Source organism: Bubalus bubalis, chromosome 7, assembly GCF_019923935.1.
Source record: "Bubalus bubalis isolate 160015118507 breed Murrah chromosome 7, NDDB_SH_1, whole genome shotgun sequence".
Taxonomy (NCBI): Eukaryota; Metazoa; Chordata; class Mammalia; order Artiodactyla; family Bovidae; genus Bubalus; species Bubalus bubalis.
The window spans coordinates 58,364,364-58,386,540 of NC_059163.1; the positions used below are offsets into that span (position 1 = coordinate 58,364,364).

The 22,177-nt window shown below is 35.2% G+C and overlaps 1 protein-coding gene across 4 annotated transcripts in view; it reads left to right on the forward strand.

Moving 5' to 3' along the window:
* The window catches only part of PDS5A (PDS5 cohesin associated factor A), a 134,213-nt gene that overhangs the window by 44,745 nt on the left and 67,291 nt on the right, over positions 1-22,177 (forward strand). For all 4 annotated transcript variants that reach the window (XM_006068246.3, XM_044945969.1, XM_025290141.2 and 1 more), the window contains exons 3-9: positions 973-1,176; positions 2,226-2,312; positions 2,810-2,907; positions 8,175-8,301; positions 12,262-12,342; positions 14,986-15,126; positions 19,393-19,508. In XM_006068246.3, coding sequence (XP_006068308.2) covers positions 973-1,176; positions 2,226-2,312; positions 2,810-2,907; positions 8,175-8,301; positions 12,262-12,342; positions 14,986-15,126; positions 19,393-19,508 — 854 coding nt within the window. The remainder of the gene's footprint in view (positions 1-972; positions 1,177-2,225; positions 2,313-2,809; positions 2,908-8,174; positions 8,302-12,261; positions 12,343-14,985; positions 15,127-19,392; positions 19,509-22,177) is intronic.

Sequence of the window (22,177 nt, forward strand, 5' to 3'; positions counted from 1 at the left end):
TCGCAAAGAGTTGGACACAACTGAGAGACTGAACTGAACTGAACTGATGAAGCTGCCAGGGCTTCCCAGGTGGCACTAGTGGTAAAGAACCCACCTGCCAATGTAGGAGACAAAAGAGAGTTGAGTTGGTTCCCTGGCTCAGGAAGATCCCCTGGAGGAGGGCATGGCAACCCACTCTAGTATTCTTGCCTAAAGAGTTGCATAGACAGAGGAGCCTGGGGGCTACAGTCCATAGGGTTGCAAAGAGTTGGACTGAAGTGGCTTAGCATGCATGCACATGAAGCTATGAAGTTTTTTTTTCCCTCTTTGCTGGGTCTTTGTTATGGAGTACAGGCTCCACGGGCTTCCCTGGTGATTCAGAGGGTAAAGAATCTGCCGGCAATGGAGGAGACCCAGGTTCAGTCCCTGAGTCAGAAGATTCCCTGGAGATCAGGGCAACCCACTCCAGTATTCTTGCTTGGAGATTCACATGGACAGAGGAGCCTGGCAGGCTACAGTCCATGGGGTTGCAAAGAGTCAACTATTGAAGGGACTTCACACGTGCACACAAGCTCTAGAGTGCATAGGGCTCAGTAGTTGGAGCACATTATCTTAGTTGCCCCCACAGCATGTGGGATCTCAGTTTGCTGACGAGGGATTGAACTCAGTCCCCTGCGTTGGAAGGCAAATTCTTGGCTACTGGACAGGTAAGTCCCAAGCCATGAAATTTTTACCTGAGCTAGATATAACTTTAATAATGAGAGTCTTAAGTTCTTCATAAATGTGGTACAAATGCAGATAATGCATCTGTCAGTAATTCAGATGTTGGTACTTATCCATGCTTGTGGTCTTTACTCAAATTCTTAAATGAAGATGTACATAGTAACTGATTGCTGGTTTGTTTTGTGAGGGAGATGAGTAAATATATATACTTTTTCACTGGCTTCTAAATATCAAGAATTGACTATTTTTTTCTTTTATACATTTTTGCAGATGGTAGTAAAGACTTTTATGGATATGGATCAGGACTCAGAAGATGAAAAACAGCAGTATCTCCCACTAGCCTTGCATCTAGCATCTGAATTTTTTCTCAGGAATCCCAATAAAGATGTGCGTCTCCTTGTAGCATGTTGTTTGGCTGACATCTTTCGAATCTATGCCCCAGAAGCTCCATATACTTCCCATGATAAACTTAAGGTAAATACAACCTTTACAAAATTGGTTATCTTTTATAGTTTAGCTTAATACCCTTAGGAACATAGGTTTCATTTTAGTCATCTTGTCATCGTAAGAAGATTATGTCATAAGTTCTGAAAACAAAATAATTATTTATTCAGTTAGTATTCATTGAATATCCATAAAATGACTGGTATATTTATGAGACATTTGAAAGATACAGATCAAAATGGTCCCTGTCTGCTCATATCTGACCTTCAGGATAACCTATCTTAAAGGCCAGATGACTGAGTTGAAGGGATGGTGGATGAATGACACTTTTTAAAACAACTATATAACAGAATTCACACATTCAAATGACTGTTTTCCTCTGCAAGTTATTTTATATGCAAAACTACATGCTCATCTTGATGGTTCTGCCTTTTGTTTGAAAAGTTTGAGGAGCTCCTCTTTTGAGTTGATCTCTTAAACTGTTTTCATATTATGAATACTTTCAGATAGCCCATAAATCAGTTTATTCCATATTGATACTATTTGGGGTTAAAACTTCTAAAGAAAGCTTATTAAGAAATAGAGCACTGTTGTGAAAAGTACAATCCCTTGGACCAGTCTATTATTGGTTTTGTTCCACACAAATTTGTAGTCACACATCAAATTCAAAAATAGGTTTTGAAAGTTATTATTTACATCTAGGGAATTGTAATGGAAGTACTTCATATCCAAGTACTTTAACTGAAGATAATTACCATGATACAATATAAAGATAGTGAATAAAGTGGAAGTTCTGTACTAGAAGAAAGAGTAACAAGACATAGAACCTATGATTCTCTCAGAATGAGAAAGCCTAAAGATATGTGGCAGTAATAATCTTTATCTTTGCTTCTAAAGGATGTAATTTTAAATGATTTGCTCTTTTCCAGATATTTTGAGTAATGGACTAGGCTAGTCCCAAGGATAATTTTCTTTTATTGTTGTCTTTAATAGAGAATGTATATATAGACTGTTAGAATATTGTGAAAGTGATAAGTATTTGTGTCTAAATTAATATATTTTATCATTTTTTAAAACAGGACATATTTTTGTTTATTACCAGACAGTTAAAAGGTTTGGAGGATACAAAGAGCCCGCAATTTAATAGATACTTTTATTTATTAGAGGTAAATTTTTTTTTATTTAATAAATACCACTGTTTCATGTTGTAGGAAATTCTTTATAGTAACTTTATAATGTAAAATGAATCTTTTTGTTTGTTTTATACAAAGCCCACTTAAGAAAATGTCATTTACAATATGTTTTTTCATTCTTCATATCTTCATATTCCATGGGCAAAACTGTTACATTGAGACTTTATTTTCATGTTTTTATTCTTTTCTAATCCAAAAAGAGATTAAATCAAATTAATTTTCACTGCAGTTAATATTTTGTATGTATATATGTCCTACCAACCTCTGGCAGTTGAGTATTTTTCCAACGGATACATATCTTTTTAAAGGTCAGAGTACATGACTGCTGAAACAATTGTAGTTTTATATGTTGGGGTGTTATAAGCTTTAATATATATTTATAATGCTAAAAACTAAATTTTATTAATGAGCCTACTTTTATGTAACTATTCTCTGTATGTGTGAATAATTTATTTATTTATTTATTTAAGAATTTAGCTTGGGTTAAATCGTATAACATCTGCTTTGAATTGGAAGATTGCAATGAAATTTTTATTCAGCTTTTTAGGACTCTCTTCTCAGTGATCAAGTAAGTTATTTTTTAAGCTTTTCTGTTTGTCTCTCTTTCTTGCTGTGCATATTGAATTATCATGTACTGTGTATTTACACTAAGATCTTTTAGGTAAAAGGAAATGTTTTCCTTAGAAGACTTAACATAAAGAGGAAAATAATTATGTTGTCTGAAAACTCTCTTTGTCTTTATACTGACATTTTAAGTTATGGTATCAAATGTATGTTGTTGTTGTTTAGTCACTGAGTCATGTCTGATTCTTTGCGACCCCGTGGACTGTAGCCCACCAAATTTCAATCCAGTGCTTTATCTTGGTATGTGTGTGTGATTTCAGTCCAGTACTTCATCGTGTGTGTGTGTGTGTGTGTGTGTGTGTGTGTGTGTGGTTTCATTGTAGTGCTTCATCCTGGTGTGTGTGTATGTGTGAGATTTCAATGTAGTGGGTGTGTGTGTGTGTGAGATTTCAATCCAGTGCTTCGTGTGTGTGTGTGTGTGTGAGTGAGATTTCAATCCAGTGCTTCATCCTGGTGTGTGTGTGTGTGTTTTAGTAAACCAAGCATTGTTATGAGATGTGTTCTGTAGCATTACATTGTATACAAACAATATATCTCAAATATATTTAAAATTTTCTAGTAGTCACATTAAGAAAGGTAACATGAAACAAATGAAATTTATTTAAATAATATATTTTATTTCAGTGTATCCAGAAAGCATTATTATTATTTCAACATGTGGCTCTATCCAGACTTCAGTAGGGCAGTAGCCAAATGGTTATTGCATAGCGACTTCGGTATTGAATAGCACATTTCTGAAGTTTTCTGTGGGTTTCTAATGAATACTATTACATATTTTTCTTTTCCTTAGCTAGAATGGTAGGAAGAGAATATAGCTTGGGATAAACTGGACCAACCTAGTCTAGTGATAGAAGCTTATGAAAAGATTGCATGAGAAAAAACTGTCTTTGACAACTAACTGAAGGCCCTTAAGTGAATGATAGACTGTATAAACTATACCTTTGTATTGGTTAGCTTTTGCTTCATAACAAAGCAACCCACAACTTGATAGTTTAAAACATACTCCATTTTATTTAGCTCATGATTCGGCTTGGTAGTTCTTTTTGTCAGGGCTGGACTTGCTCCTATATTTGCAGTCAGTTAGCAGAACATCTGGCAACTGGCTGATGTAATAGGACAGCTGGCTCACATGCACTCTGTCATCATCCAGCAGGCTAATCCAGGTCTCTTCATACGCTGACTCGGTTTCAGAAATTGCAAGAAGGGCACACCCCACCACAGAAGCACTTTTTAAAACCTTGGCACACTTCATGTTTACTTTTTTTTTTTAATTTTATTTTATTTTTAAACTTTACAATATTGTATTAGTTTTGCCAAATATTGAAATGAATCCGCCACAGGTATACCTGTGTTCCCCATCCTGAACCCTCTTCCCTCCTCCCCCCCCCCCCCGCTTACCCTCCCTCTGGGTCGTCCCAGTGCACCAGCCCCAACCATCCAGTATCGTGCATTGTACCTGGACTGGCGACTCATTTCATACATGATAGATATTATACATGTTTCAATGCCATTCTCCCAAATCTCCCCACCCTCTCCCTCTCCCACAGAGTCCATAAGACTGATCTATACATCAGTGTCTCCTTTGCTGTCTCGTACACAGGGTCATTGTTACCATCTTTCTAAATTCCATATATATGCGTTAGTATACTGTATTGGTGTTTTTCTTTCTGGCTTACTTCACTCTGTATAATAGGCTCCAGTTTCATCCACCTCATTAGAACTGATTCAAATGTATTCTTTTTAATGGCTGAGTAATACTCCATTGTGTATATGTACCACAGCTTTCTTATCCATTCATCTGCTGATGGACATCTAGGTTGCTTCCATGTCCTGGCTATTATAAACAGTGCTGCGATGAACATTGGGGTACACGTGTCTCTTTCCCTTCTGGTTTCCTCAGTGTGTATGCCCAGCAGTGGGATTGCTGGATCATAAGGCAGTTCTATTTCCAATTTTTTAAGGAATCTCCACACTGTTCTCCATAGTGGCTGTACTAGTTTGCATTCCCACCAACAGTGTAAGAGGGTTCCCTTTTCTCCACACCCTCTCCAGCATTTAGTGCTTGTAGACTTTTGGATCGCAGCCCTTCTGACTGGCGTAAAATGGTACCTCAGTGGTTTTGATTTGCATTTCTCTGATAATGAGTGATGTTGAGCATCTTTTCATGTGTTTGTTAGCCATCTGTATGTCTTCTTTGGAGAAATGCCTATTTAGTTCTTTGGCCCATTTTTTGCTTGGGTCATTTATTTTTCTGGAGTTGAGCTGTAGGAGTTGCTTATATATTTTTGAGATTAGTTGTTTGTCAGTTGCTTCATTTGCTATTATTTTCTCCCATTCTGAAGGCTGCCATTGGCCGAGCAAGGCACATAGGGAAACCCAGATTCAAAGGTTGGTTAGATAGACTCCTATTTTGTTGGGAGGAGTAGCATTTTAAAGACATGTGCATACAGAGATGAGAACAGTTTGTGGCCATTGTTTGCTTTCTGCCACATATATGCAACTTTTTCTTTTAATATTAAAATTACCAACAAAATGAAAAAGAAACTCCTGGGTTGTTATCCTGCCCATTTTGTTACCTTGACTGTCCACTTGCTGCTGCTGCTGCTGCTGCTAAGTCACTACAGTCGTGTCCAACTCTGTGCAACCCCACACACGGCAGCCCAACAGGCTCTGCCGTCCCTGGGATTCTCCAGGCAAGAACACTGGAGTGGGTTGCCATTTCCTTCTCCAGACTGTCCACTTAAGTCCACTTAATACTGTGCAGTTATACTTTTTTTTTCTATTACTTTTACATACACATACTTTCTTTGATCCTTTTAATATTTTTCTTTTCTGAATCTAAAGATCTAAATTTATTCTTGACCTAATTCTTTAATTGAAAAAAATCACAGTGAGGTAAATCAGTAAAATAAGACTTGCCTTTTGAAAGAGGAATTTATTGATTTGTATTTATTGACACATTTACCATATATCTGGTGTTCTTCATTCCTTTGTATATATGCAGATTTCCATCTTGCATTATTTTACTTTAGTCTGAAAGACTTACTTTAACATTTCCTGTAGTTCAAGTCTACTGCTGATAGAATTCTTTCAGTTTTTCTGTGTCTGAAAAAACCCTTATTCCACCTTCGTTTTTGAAAGTTATATTCATGATATGAATATTATGTTAATAATACTTTCTTCTCTTCTTTTTTGTCTCAGTACTTTTAAAGATGTTCCTCTATCTTTTTCTGGCTTACACTTTTTAAAATGATAAGTTTTTGTCATTTTAAATCTTTGTTTCTCTGTTAATAATGTATCTTCTTTTTCTCTACCCACTAAGATTTTCTCTGTATTGCTGCTTTTAAGCAATTCAATTATGATGTCTCACAGTGGAGTTTTCTTCCTGTTTGCTGTGCTTGGAGCTCACAGAGCTGCTTGGATATGTGGGTTTATGCTTCTGATTACTAGATGCCTTGTGAGTTGCAAGATTTTCCACTGTAGTTGAAACACACATTGTATGACCTGTGTGAATTCCAGGGATTATTCCTTCTACTCCTTTCAAGTGGTTCCTTCCCCAGACTCAAGAGATTTCTTCACCAGCTTATGCTAATCACTAAGCACCTGAAGACTCAGGGGCAGTCTCTGTGAGCCTGCTCTCTTGAGTAGTTCTCTTCCCTCTGGTATTCTGCCCTGCAAACTGTAGTCTCTCCAGACCCAGAAAAACCATTAGGCTCTGCTAGGATCTTCTCTTCCTGTACTGAAGCCTGGAAACTTTTATAGGTAGAAAAAGTAAGCTTCCCTTCTTTCAGCAGCATGTGTATAGGGTCTGATATGTTTTCATATATTTTGTTCATTTTTTTTTTAATTGTTTCAGGTAGAAGAGTAAATCCTGTTATTGAATCTTGGCTGAAACTGATGGAAATAATTTTTAAGTCTGTTTCATTTCTCTTTCCTTCACTCCTTTCCTAGTCACAAATGATATGGATCTGAGACCTAAATACTCTCTTCATTTTTTTGTGTCAAGCTGAGTATCTCTGTTCTTCACTGCCTACCTCCCCCCACCACACACACACACACACACCCTCCTATATAGTTGATTTTTGCACAGTCTTGGCCTTTAGTAAGCAAGATATTTGAGAGAGAGTATTTTTCTAAAAGTTGTAGAAAACTGTGAATCTAACAATAGGACAATTTTTCACTAACTTTAAAAATTTTGATCTTTGGTTTTACCACTATGCCCAACAAGTGTATTATACATTATTTCAAGCTTATTTTTTAAAAATTACAGATAAGAGATACATAAATGATAATAAAATTTAGGTTAGTCTTAATTTAAACTTCCCTTTGTCTGTAGTAGTACAACTAAGTTATACCATTCTCTTGATTTGTCTTTGCATATATATTCTGATAAATGTGAAAACGAACAGGTCAAGTCTTTAGTTAAGATGCAGTCAGAGAGGGAGAAGCCTAGATGTTCTCTTGACTTAACAACAATTTTGTAGCCAGTCTTTTTGGGTAAATTTATATCAGCACTAGACTTACGTATTGAGAAGTCCTGCCCTTGACTCTGCACTAGCTAAGGAAGCAGGACTGAAACTGATTCAGGCTTTATACCTTGTTGATTTTTCATTTGTTTGTTTGAAATTCTTTGAGAGACAGCAGGATGACTTTTTCAGAATCTTAAGTCATGCGTTCTGGAAGCATTTTACATGAGACTTTGGATTTTCAGTATTGTTGAACTAAAACTTCTAGTGGCAAAGATATGCAAGTGTTTACATAGGCCTTTTTTGTGTTTATAGTTCTGTTGTTTGGGGGGAATATTAAAATCAAAAAGGATGAAAAGCTATCTACATTCTTTATCTTGTACATTTTTTGTTTCCTTAAAATTTTATCATTTTTTAAAATCCAGGGGCATGTAAGCAAAGACTTCTTTGAGGCTGACATTTTTGTTTCATTGAATTTAACCCATTCTTTGAATTCTAGGTGTATGGGGCTTAATTAAATTTTTGTATGTGAGAAATAGTTTACAGTGATTTCTTAGCTGTTTTAGCAATAATCACGAGGAGCAAAGTAAATATGGAACAGCCAAAATTTCTTTGCCATTATTGGTGTGGTTTGCTCAAGTGAAAAATACTTTACATTTGAGATAGTTGCTTTAAACTGGGAAGTTTAATTTTCTTTGGTAAGCCTAATTTGTTTTTCCTTTTTTTTTTTTTTTTTTTTTTAAAGCAATAGCCACAATAAGAAGGTACAAATGCACATGTTAGACTTGATGAGTTCTATCATCATGGAAGGTGATGGAGTTACTCAAGAATTATTGGACTCCATTCTTATTAACCTCATTCCTGCACATAAGGTCTGTATAGTATGAAGATATTAAAGGTTAATATTTAATGGTAGTACTACACATATGAAAACTTGTTTTTCACCATTTGCAATCCCATGTAATTATTCCCACTATCACTCTCTAGTCCCAAGTAAATTAAAGTAACACACATAAGTCTTATAGCTTGTTGTCTTTAAAAGACATATTTTCACTTGGTCAACTGCTGCCTCTTCTCTGGAAAATTAAAAATGTTCCAGATTGACCACTCATCTAGTATAGGAATTGCCAGGGATTGAAGTACTGTCTTGGTTTGGTTCTTTGTTTTAGAAAAGAAAATGTATTTACTACTTTCCAATAGATACCATGAAATTAAAAGATGCTTACTCCTTGGAAGAAAAGTTATGACCAACCTAGATAGCTTATTGAAAAGCAGAGACATTACTTTGCCAACAAATGTCCGTCTAGTCAAGGCTATGGTTTTTCCATTGGTCATGTATGGATGTGAGAGTTGGACTGTGAAGAAAGCTGAGTGCTGAAAAATTGATGTTTTTGAACTGTGGTGCTGGAGAAGACTTTTGTGAGTCCCTTGGACTACAAGGAGATCCAACCAGTTCTTCCTGAAGGAGACCAGTCCTGGGTGTTCATTGGAAGGACTGATACTGAGGCTGAAACTCCAGTACTTTGGCCACCTCATGCGAAGAGTTGACTCATTGGAAAAGACCCTGATGCTGGGAGGGATTGGGGGCAGGAGAAGGGGATGACAGAGGATGAGATGGCTGGATGGCATCACCAACTCAATGGACATGAGTTTGGGTGAACTCCGGAGTTGCTGATGGACAGGGAGGCCTGGAGTGCTGCGATTCATGGGGTTGTAAACAGTTGGACATGACTGAGCGACTGAACTGAACAGATACAGAGTGTAGGAATTGGTATTTCGCCTTAGAACCCATGTCCTATGTTTTTCTTAGGCACTTTCAGAAAATGATTTGGGCAAAAGCAGAACCTATATGGTTAATGTTCAGGGGAAAAGGATGTTTAAGAGCAGTCTACTCCTCTCCATTTCATTTTTCTGTTTCTTTCTGCTAGCTCCCCCTAAGAAAGTGAAGGACTTAGCTTCCCCCGCTCCAGGTCCACCACTGATGTGCACTGCACTCAGGCCTATCCTACTGTTGGTACTTACTTTCCTGCTCTTTTCCTCTAATTGTTCAGTGACTTGTCATCAGATGTCTGATAAATGTGTATCTAATTATACTATTCACAATAAGATGCAACCAATTATAAATTCTTTTCCTGACTGATATATTATTTACATTTTTAAAAAATTCAAATGAGTCTATAATAGGTCAAAATTTTGAGAGTATGGCAGAGAGGTTATATATGTTAGGGAAAATAAGAAAGGAAAAATTTTATGAGGAATAGTGTATTTGGTGTTTGTATTCTAGTTAGAGTGTATTTTTAATGAGTAGAACTATGCCTTTTTAGGAAATAGAAAGGTTTTCTTAGTTTTATCAAGATACAAATAATACACAGCACTGTATAAGTTTACCTACATTCAGTTCAGTTCAGTCTCTCAGTCTTGTCCGACTTTTTGCGACCCCATGAATCGCAGCACTCCAGGCCTCCCTGTCCATCACCAACTCCCGGAGTTCACTCAAACTCATGTCCATCAAATCGGTGATGCCATCCAGCCATCTCATCCTCTGGCGTCCCCTTCTCCTCCTGCCTCCAATTCCTCCCAGCATCAGAGTCTTTTCCAATGAGTCAACTCTTTGCACGAGGTGGCCGAAGTATTGGAGTTTCAGCTTTAGCATCATCCTTCCAAAGAACACCCAGGACTGATCTCCTTTAGAATGGACTGGTTGGATCTCCTTGCAGTCCAAGGGACTCTCAAGAGTCTTCTCCAACACCACAGTTCAAAAGCATCACTTCTTCGGCGCTCAGCCTTCTTCACAGTCCAACTCTCACATCCATACATGACTACTGGAAAAACCATAGCCTTGACTAGACAGACCTTTGTTGGCAAAATAATGTCTCTGCTTTTGAATATGCTATCTAGGTTGGTCATAACTTTCCTTCCAAGGAGTAAGCATCTTTTAATGTCATGGCTGCATTCACCATCTGCAGTATGAAATCATTGATTTCATTTAAACATGAAACATTTAGTGAACATCCATTATCTCATAGCTGCAAAATTAAATAGAAAAAAAATTTTTTTTCTTGCAAATGAAATAAATCTTAGGATTTACTCTCTTAATGAATTTCATTCACATATAACATATAGCTGTTTTTAAATAGATTTATCATGTTTATGTCACTAGTACTTACCTCTTAGTTGAAAGTACCTTTTGACTGCCTTCATCTAATTTTGCCTCCCCACCCCCTGCCTTAACTACAAATCTGATCTCTTTTTTTATGAGTTAGTTTTTGAAGTGTAATTGATCTACATAACTCTTCCTTAGTTGTGGTTACACAGTATTTCTCTACAGTTTAAAATGATCACCTAAATCTAGTTACAGTGTATCAGCATATAAAGATTTACATAGTTATTGATTGTATTCCCCACACTGTACATTTCATATCTGTGACTCAATGATTTTGCAGGTGGAAGTTTGTATCTGTTAATCTCCATCACCTGTTTCCTCCAACATTGCCTTAATTTTAAGCTAATCTTAGTCTTTTGGAAATGGAATAAAAACCTGGAGCAAGTAGCAGGAAGCTATGGCTTGTAGACCAAATCTGGCCCACTGCCTATTTATGTAAATAAAGTTTTATTTGAACACAACCATGCTTATTTGTTTTCATTGTGTCTATGGTTGGTTTCCTGCTGCAACAACCAGAGGTGTGTAGTTGCAGCAGTGACGATATGGCTGGCCAATAAATAAAGCCTAAAATCTATATCTACCATCTGCCTCTTTGCATAAAAATTTTGCTGACTACTAACCTAAGGTATTGGAGAAGGTGATGGCACCCCACTCCAGTACTCTTTCCTGGAAAATCCCATGGATGGAGGAGCCTGGTAGGCTGCAGTCCATGGAGTCGTTAAGAGTTGGACATGACTGAGTGACCTCACTTTCACGCATTGGAGAAGGAAATGGCAACCCACTCCAGTGTTCTTGCCTGGAGAATCCCAGGGACGGAGGAGCCTGGTGGGCTGCCGTTTATGGGGTCGCACAGAGTCGGACACGACTGAAGTGACTTGGCAGCAGCAGCAGCAGCAACCTAAGGTATAGGATATCCTTGCCTTTTTTTGGAGATAAGTGCAAGATGATGGTGAATGAATCTGTTTGGTCTAAAACTGCAAAGTTTGGAGATGTTAATAGGTACTTTTCAGCACAAGGATTCCATTTTCAATAACTTTTTAAAAATTAAATATATCTTTTCACAGGCTTCCTCAGACCCTTTAATTTATTACTACGCATTGGGAATCTTGAGGAATGAAGGCAGTAGTTAGCATTTCAGAAATACAACTGATTGAGAATTTTTCTTGAAGCACTTCCCATGTCTACTCTTCCTCAGAACAGACATTGATTAGACAGTGAAATACTGAGGATAATGTGTGTTAAGGGATAAATGGGTGTGATTGTCAATTCAGATTGGTTTAGTTCAGTCGCTCAGTTGTGTCTTAACTCTTTACGACCCCGTGGACTGCAGCACGCCTGGCCTCCCTGTCCATCACCAACTCCCGGTTAACAAAACCTAAAAGTCTTAGATTTAGTAAAACTAAACTTAATATAGGGTTGAGCTTTTGGCTAATTACCTCCTTTTTTTTTTTTTTTTTTTTTTGTATTTTAGTTTTTGATTCATGGTTGTGCTATTTTCAACTTCTATGTTTATGACATCTTGACTAGTGGATATTGGGTAAAACCTTGAATGCAGTTCAGTTATATTTTTTGCTTCATATTTTCTGAACTTTGAAGACTTTGATGATCTAGTGGTATTATCTTGTAAATTCATTAATTTGTTTGTAACTTTGCATATTTTTTGTTTCAGAACTTAAATAAACAGTCGTTTGATCTCGCAAAAGTCCTATTGAAAAGGACAGTCCAGACTATTGAAGCATGCATTGCCAATGTAGGTATTTCTGCCTATCTTTTTTCTGTAATTTTGTAGTTCTTAATCCATAAAGGTATGAATTTATTAGAACCCTTCACATAAAGACTTATTTAGCCTGTAAACAGTTTCATCTATTTAGAAGAAATATATAAGAGAACTGATAAGTCCAAATGTAACCAAATGCAGCATAACTTTATAAGCTTTATAGACATGGTTTTTAAATGGCACAAGATAGAGGATGTTAGGTCTGCAATTCCCGCCCTTTCTTCTTTATATTTTATCTTTTTATCCCCTTTTGCTGATCTTTTTCACTTTCTCCCTTCATCTTTATCTGTGGCTGTCTGTCTATATAGTTTCTTCCTCATGTCTCTAAACTATTCTTCTGAGCCTTTTTGGCTTTCCCTCTTAAATAGTTGTTAATAGAGTAGTAAGTTGTTTTTTACTTTCGTGTATGTATTGTTTTATTTTGTTTTTACTAAAAAGTCAATAAAGTAATTCTGAAAAAATACTATAATTGTGCTGCCTTAATGTAACAAGTTCATTATTGAACATTGGTCAGACTCTTACCTGTTTTTGACGCTTTATATAAAACTGAATTGTTCATTTATGTTTCCACATCTTGACATCATTTTTTTTTTACATCATGTTTTTATTTATGACAAGAATGATTGTAAGTGTTCCTTTGAATTCATATATAATTTACCTAATCATTTCCCTCTTGCCTTGCATTTAGGTTTTCTCCAGTGTTTTCTTTAGTACAGTCTTCTTTAACGTAGTATTTATTTACTGTTGAATTGTTTTCTACATATAAAAGTCTAAGTATATTAATTTAAATCTTATGAATTATTAGTATTAATTTACTAAATACTTAATGGTTTAAAAAAGTTTTCTCAAGTATTATAAAAGTATATACAGTGAAATTTGTCTTTTTTCAGTCTCAAGTATCTTTTTCTTACTTCTCAAAAATAGCCATTACCAATAGATTTTCATATATCCTTCCAGAATTATTCATATGTGTATGTGTAGTTTAAAATTTTGTTAAAACTCTTTTCCTTATTCTTTTCAAGTTCTTCACAATATTTTCTAACTCTTAATATATGTTGTCTTTCAAAAGAAATTTATCATTTGATGATACTACCAAAAACATGCTCAGATCAGTTGCATACAATTGCCTCTGTAGCATTTTTACATTTTAAAAGTATTTTTTCTAATTTAATTTTGCTAGAAAGGAGTGGAGATATCTTTTAATTTGTGCTTTGATATTATATTCTCTTTGTTTCTTCTTCCTATAATGCTTTTAAATTATCAGCCTTTGTATCATCACCTTTTCCTTCTCTTTGTCCTCTGATTTAAAATGGTTTTGACTTTCTGGGGTTTTTTTTTGGCTGTGCTGGGTCTTTGTTGCAACGTTCAAGCTTTCTCTAGTTGCGGCAAATGGGCTCAACTCATGGTAGTAGTATGTGGGCTTCTCGTTGCAGTGGCTTCTCTTGTTGTGGAGTACAGGCTTTAGGGTGCATGGGATCAGCAGTCAAGTCTCATAGGATCAGTAATTGTGCCATACGGGCTTAGGTGCTCCATAGCATGTGGAATCTTCCTGGACCGGGGATTGAACCAATGACCCTTGGCAGGCAGATTCTTACCACTATACTGCTAGGGAAGTCTCTTTCTGGGTATTTTTGGGGAAAAAAGCAACCCATCCTCCACCTTCAGTTATTCTTTATTGCTAAATTCATAGAGAAAGTGTGTATGTGTCCACACATGCTCAGTTGCTTAGTCGTGTCCAACTCTGTGACCTCATGGATGATAGCCTGCCAGGCTCTTCTGTCTGTGGAATTTTCCAGGGAGGCATATTGGAGTGCCATTTCCTACCTCGGGTTCTTCCCAACCCAGGGATCAAACACACATCTCTTGAGTCTCTTGCACTGGCAGGTGAATTCTTTACCACTGTGCTTCTTGGGAAGCCCCAGTAAAGAAATTACTCAAACTCAAAAATCCAAAGGATTTAGTCATTTAAAATTTTTTGTCTGCTCTAAAGAAATTTCTCTATAAAATCCTCTGCTGCTGCTGCTAAGTTGCTTCAGTCGTGTCCGACTCTGTGCGACCCCAGAGACGGCAGCCCACCCGTCCCTGGGGTTTTCCAGGCAAGAACACTGGAGTGGGTTGCCATTTCCTTCTCCATTGCATGAAAGTGAAAAGTGAAAGTGAAGTCGCTCAGTCGTGTCAGACTCTTAGCGACCCCATGGACTGCAGCCTACCAGGCTCCTCTGTCCATGTGATTTTCCAGGCAGGAGTACTGGAGTGGGGTGCCATTGCCTTCTCCTATAAGATCCTCTATAATGGATTAAATAAACTATTTAAATTGTTTTTTTTAATAACAGTTCATTCCTAGAATTGTCATCCTAATTTGAAAGAAAGGTAACAGCTCAATTACTTTTAAAATTTTTCATTTAACAGTCATCATTTGATGATATTTGGAGATTTGTTCTGTTTTGGTGACTACCCTATTATATATATTGGTAATTGAAACATCTGTTCTTTTTCATCTTCCTCACTTGTATATGGAATGCCTAATTATATAGTTTTCTTTTAACACATTTATAAAAAGCTAGTCCAGGTTTTTAAATGAAATGGATATTTTGTTTTTGTTTCTATCTCCTTTAGTTTTTCAATCAAGTACTGGTGCTGGGAAGATCATCAGTAAGTGATTTGTCAGAACATGTATTTGATCTGATTCAGGAACTTTTTGCTATAGATCCCCATTTATTATTATCTGTTATGCCGCAGCTTGAATTCAAACTGAAGGTAGGACTGACTATAATTTCTAAGCTCTTTAACTTTTGAGAGAAACATATATGTTATATTGTTTTCCTTTAACTGTAAAAGAATAAAATGTGAGTTCAATTTATCTTATATTTAGTTAAGGTATACATCTTTTTTAATCATTCGAGTAAAACAGAGACTCTGATCTCAGTGATGTTTTTCATTGCAATTAAAATTATACTTTACTAAAAAAAAAATAAAATAAAATAAAATTATACTTTACTTAATTGTTAAACGCCTGATAAACACAGTGATACAAATAACATATGGAAAATGGAGTTATCCCCAAAATGTATAAAATGTTATTAAATTATATATATTATTATATGTATATATTTTAGAACATCAAATGATATCAGACTCAGTACTCAGAGGATCTTGATTTTAACTATTTGACCCTTTCATAGTATAGATCAAGGACAAAAATTTTATGTTATGACTTGAGCATATCTGGGAGGTTTTTTTTTACTGTTGTTTTTTTAAATAGCCAACTAAACAAATTCATAATGCCTCAAAAAATACAAAAATCTTAACACTCAGTCCTTTCTCCTTGTTAAACTTTAGAAAAGAACATGTTACATTTTGCTTAATATTCTGGAATTTTTGAAAAAATTTTTTAATATCCAGTATTTTATTTAATCCTTAAATCAGACTATGGTATACTTAGGACCAACACTACAATTTTGATTTTTTAAGTTATGAAAAACATAAGATAAATTATTATGAAAAATTTAAGATGGATTATTTTGTCCATTTACACAGTTAAAATGTATTTGGGATTCGAACTCTGATTTCAAACTCTTAAAACAGGTATAAGATTTGTCCATTTTGTTTTATGACAAGAATTTGCTGTTCACATATGAAAGACATTTTACTAGGTTTCTCAGAAACTGTTGTACGGAAAATGTTACACAGAGAACAAAGTTTTGTTTTGTTTTTTAATAATAGGTTTATTTCCACAACAGTCTAAGAGTGGTTCCATACCAAATTATTTTATAAGGCATTAAAATATTTTCTCCCAGTCTAATATATAGAGTTTGAATATGAAAGTCAAGCCTCTTTAATCCTTAAACAAGCCTGCTATAATAGATGGTGGGAATGGATTAGGAACTAGACTTCAGGATTTCAATGTGTAAGCTTAATGTAAACAGAATGAAGTTAAACTACATTGGTTGTCCATACCCCATTCTTCTATAAGTTCATTTACTTACATCAGAAGTTAAGGGCTGAATCTGGCCTCCCAAAAATGTTTTATTTGATAAATTTTATTTCAAAATGTCATACAAAGAATTTTCTCTTTTTAAAAAGTTGATAATACTGAGTGAATGAATAAATTTTAAAATCGGACTTTGTTGAAAACTCCAGATTATACATTTTCTTTAAAAAAAAAAAAAAAAAAATCAGATGATTTGACAACATGTTTGGCTAGAACTTGAGTAGTAGTACCTTAAATGGGTTATGAGCTTTTCTCTACCACAGTTGTCCCAATTACTCTTCATCTTGTACCCTCTCTATGAAAATTTGATATTTTCATAGGCATACTTTAGCAGTAGGTGCACAAAAATTTTTTTTATAGATTCCTTAATTCCCTTTTTTTTAAATTTAGCACCTTAGTTAGTTATTTCTATATAGTCTCTTTTAATACAATATGTATAACCCAAGGCCATTGATTTTTATGTTTTTCTGTATTCTTAGATAAATTTTTGCCTTTTTAAAACTTTATGTTGAACTAGTACTGTATCTAAATAATAGTAATAATGGAATATTTTACTGTTTTACAGCAAGTGCTATCACCTGTGTTCTTATTTGCTTCTGACTGTAACCCTAGCCTGCACCAGTATTACTTTTCTCATCGCAAGTGAAGAAACAGATTCAGAGTAGTTCAGATACTCTCTCTATATAATTGTGTGTGCTTAATTATGTCCAACTCTTTCCAACCCCTTGGGCTGTAGCCCACCAGGCTCCTCTATGGTATTTTCCAGTCAAGAATACTGGAGCAAGGTGCCATTTCCTACTCTGAAGAGATCTTTCTGACCCCATACATCAAATCTGTGTCACTTGCATCTCCTTCATTGGCAGGTGGATTTTTTTTTTTTTAACCACTTCACCATCTAGAAAGCCTATCTGTATATAATTAGAGTGCCCCTTTTTTGAGTCACCAGTATATGCTAAGCAGATAGCCTAGGAAGTTTTTTATGGCTGTGGTGACTTTCTGTAGGTGTATTTCTGAATCACAGCTACAGCTTCTTTGTAGTGAAAAGTCCTTTAAAGACAATAAAAGTGTTTGAGAAAATGCTTCAGAATAACAGTTTGTTTGATTTTACTTTTTATACTGGGCCACTGTCTGCACCTGTGTACACTATCCATTGCATAGGTCCACAGAGTGCTATTACTCTCTTGTGTTTTATGGGGTACTGTGATAGCTGAGTTACTTAGAAGCATTGGCTATAGTTGTCAGAAAACTTGCCACATTTTACATTATAATTTTTTCATGTTAGGCAGAGATAGACATTTATATTTATTCCTCAATTTAAAACATTAAAACACAATCATAATTGCTTTATTTTGGTTGGAGAAAATTTTTACAGAGAATTGTTCTGAATCGATTATTTGTAATTAGAAACAGTAACAGAGTTGGTTACCTTTTCCAACTAAGGCTGAAGAAAAATAAAAACTAGGTGGCCTTTTGAATTTCTTTTAGAAAGCCACTGATAAATTATTAATACAGAATTTCTGATTTTTACCCATTCTTTTAATTAATACTTTATATATATATATATATTTGTATTCAAACAATATATTAGGTAATAGCTCAATGAGATAATTTTCACTTTGAGATAGATTACCAATATAGGTATGTATCAGAGACACCAAATAGTTTTTGCACCAGAAAAAATTACCTTCATTATCATCATATTCCAGTCTCACTCAGGGAACATATTTAAAAATCAAAAAAGGCAGGGGGTGAGTGGTAAGTTTTCATTTAGTTTTATTTCAGTAGTTACATGTGAAATAATCACCAGGCTACTGAAGTGTTTACTTTCAAGTAAAGTAAAATTTCCACTTTTTCTAGTGTTTGAAATTTAAGGGATAGATTGGTTTTTCTTTAAAAAGAAAAAAAATTATGTTAGCTAGTCAGTTGAACTTACAAAAGGCAGCACTGTTCTTCATTGTAGTCATATTGCTTGAGAAAGACTTTGTCGAAGAAAATCATTTTTGTAGTTTTAAGTTTTAAACCTTGAATTTTCATTTTTACCTGTTTGATAAGTGTGCCTGTCTTTTAACCACAAAACCCCTATCTCTGAAAATTAAAGCATTCTTTAAAAAAAGATGATACCTCCTCTAGTCTTTCTTTTTTACCTTGCTATCTTTTCCCATGAATATCTATGTATTGACTTCCTGGTATTACTTTAGACACACTGTATTTGAACATTTTAAAAATTTGAAGTTGCTTTTTGTTATTGTATTTGAACACTTTAGAAATTAGCAATTGCTTTTGGTTATTGTCTTTATTTTCCTAGTGAGTGTGTAACTTTTAAAACATTTCATGTACCATGTGGTTTTAGAATAATTCGATATATATTAATGTGACTTCACTAGTGAAATGAAGGACATTTTCGTAATGTATATTGATTCAGGATAAGAAAATAGGCCCCTATCAAAAATGAAGTTTTGCTTTTTTGTAGTGTTCAGTTCACTTGACTTTATAGATCCTTGTAAGATTCATTCTCTTCTATTAAAATGAGTTTTTCTGAATCATGACATTCTTCAGTATTTTGTGCTGCAGTCAGGAGGGGATCATTGATTAAAACTTCATATACCGAAAAAAAAAAAAACCTTTCACATATCAAAACTTTAATTGATATGGGTTTATGTTGGAGATGAAATTGTAGGGCAGAAATTATTTGTAGGTCTTCCATTCACAGAATTTTTTCTAGGACTCTTAGGGAATGTTAGAATTAAATCATTATCTTCATATTTCTACAGCATCTGTGCAGATTGCAAGCAAGCAGAGAAACAGGCATAAATTAACAGTTGAGAGGGAATGAAATAAGAGCAAAGGACCTGATGATCTAATGTGGAATTAAATCAACTTCTGCATAGTAAATGAGAGAATACAATATTTTAAAGTTTTCATCATTATAAGCAAAAATAGTGAAATTGCAGCTTCTTGGGACTATTTTATGTTATTTTTTTATAATCTGATGAATAAATCTCAGGTTTTATTTATTTTCTTTTTTCTCTTAGAGCAATGATGGAGAAGAGCGATTAGCTGTTGTTCGACTTTTAGCTAAATTGTTTGGCTCTAAAGATTCTGATTTAGCAACACAGAATCGTCCTCTGTGGCAGTGTTTTCTTGGACGGTAAGAGAATACAATTCTGTGGACTCTATGTTTTGGAGGCTAGTCAGTATGGCACACCTGATTAAAACCACGTATATCAAACTTCGATATATGTTTTTTTAATACCAATGTTACTGTCTCTCTTGGAGAGTAAACTGAAGAGAAATTTTTTATGAAGAAAGCTTTTTTTTATTTACCCACATAACAGATTTTAATCTTTCTTGTGTGTGCTAAAATAATGTCATTAGAATAAACATTTGAAGATCTGTAGAGTCTTAAAAATTTTAAATAAATCATGAGATTGAAGACATCATGGTCCAGTCCATGCCATATTTCACTCAAACAGTTTATTTATTTACTGGTGCTTATCCTTTAGATACATAGCTTATCTGGTAGCAAGATGTGTGTTTTAAACAATTCAGTATTGTCTAATTTTGAAATGGAAAATAGCACTGCTCAAAGCTTTTAATGTTCCTTCTAAAGAACTTGGAATTATTGTGTTCTATTCAACTTGATAGTAAGGTTGGAAAATCTATGAAATTTATTAAATTGCTTTCTTGTGTTACATTTACATGTTTCTTTACTTCAAACATTGATTAAAAAGTCAATTTTTATTATTAATATTCTAGAGAACATTTGAAATTCATCATTGTCTAATTCAACTGATTCAGGAAACGGGCTCCAAAATTTTTCTTCAAGTAAACTCACTATAATAATTGTTATAGTAATCCTATGTTAAATACTAAAATAAATAAGAGACTTCCATGGTGGTCCAGTGGTTAAGAATCCACCTCACAATACAAGGGACACAGGTTCATTCCCTGGGCAGGGTACTGAGATCCCGTATGACACAGAGCAGGTAAGCCCCCGTGACTCAGTGAAGATCCTGTATACTGCCACTAAGACCTGAGGCAGCCAAATAAATAAATTACATATATATAACAAGTTGGAGACACTGACATAATGATATCTTATTTGCTCAGAACAGGTCGTTTTGAAGGTCTTGAATATATTCTGACCATTTGATTAATTAAACTTGAATTTATAAGAATTTAGAGGGAATGAAACAGTTCTACTTGTCAGTACATAGATGAGTGTATCTGTCCTAGTGATTGACATTCATATATATAGAAAAACATTTAAACGAAAATGAAGACTCCATTTTTCACTTGCATAACTTATAAAAACTAAATCAACAGTAAGAGGCTTCTTACACTGTAAATTTTACATTCACTAGTGTCCTAGTAATGGGTCTCTTATTTAGGTAAACAAAGAAGTATTTTTAGCATATCTGTTGTACTAGATTATTTCCCTTAATTATTTAGTAATAAGTGTTTTGATACTTGATCATGAATAGTACTACTCACTTTTCTCTGTCAGTTAGAAAATTATAAATCCTAAATGAAATATTTTATTAAAATGACAGTTGTCTCTGGATAAGAAAGTAGGCGGCCATGGATATTTAGGTGTTTATTAAATAACTTTAGTTTTATTGGTTATTTATGAGATCACTTCAAAAATATATATGTTTTCAATGTTTAAAGTCACATTATCTATGATCAATTATATGCCAACAAAGCAGACAACCTAGAAGAAATGAACAAATCCCTAGAAATGTATTGTTTCCCATGACTAAACCAGGAAGAAACAGAAAATATGTGCAAATCAATTACCAGTAATGAAATTGTGTCAGTGATTATTGTTGTTGTTTAGTCACTAAGTCGAAGAGGGCAATGGCACCCCACTCCAGTACTCTTGCCTGGGAAATCCCATGGACGGACAGTCCATGGAGCTGCTAAGAGTTGGACATGACTGAGCGACTTCACTTTCACTTTTCACTTTCATGCATTGGAGAAGGAAATGGCAACCCACTCCAGTGTTCTTGCCTGGAGAATCCCAGGGACAGAGGAGCCTGGTGGGCTTCCGTCTATGGGGTCGCACAGAGGCGGACATGACTGACTCGACTTAGCAGCAGCAGCAGTCACTAAGTCATGTCCAACTCGTTGCAACCCCATGGATTGCAGCATGCCAGGCTTACCTGTCTTTCATTATCTTCTGGAGTTTGTTCAGACTTGTGCTCATTGAGTTGGTGATGCTATCTAACCATCTCATCCTCTGCCACCACCTTCTCCTTTGGTCTTCAATCTTCCCCAGCATCAGGGTCTTTTCCAACGAGTCAGGTCTTTGCATCACATGGCCAAAGTATTGGAGCTGCAGCTTCAGTCCTTTAGTAGAATATTCAGGGCCTATTTCCTTAAAGATTGACTGGTTTGAACTCCTTGGTGTCCAAGGGACTCTCAAGAGTCTTCTCCAGCAATACAGTTAGAAAGCATAAGCATCAGTTCTCTGGCACTCAACCTTCTTTATGGTCCAACTCTCACATCCATGCCTGACTACTGGAAAAACCATAGCTTTGACTATACAGACCTTTGTCAGCAAAGTGATATCTTTGCTTTTTAATACACTGTCCATGTTTGTCATAGCTTTTCTTCCAAGGAGCAAGTGTCTTTTAATTTCATGGCTGCGGTCACTGTTTTGGAGCCCAGGGAAATAAAATCTGTTACTGATTCTACTTTTTCCCTTTCTGTTTGCAATGAAGTGATGGGACTGGGTACCATGGTCTTAATTTTTTGAATGCTAAGTTTTAAGCCAGCTTTTTCACTCGCCTCGTTCACCCTCATCAAGAGGCT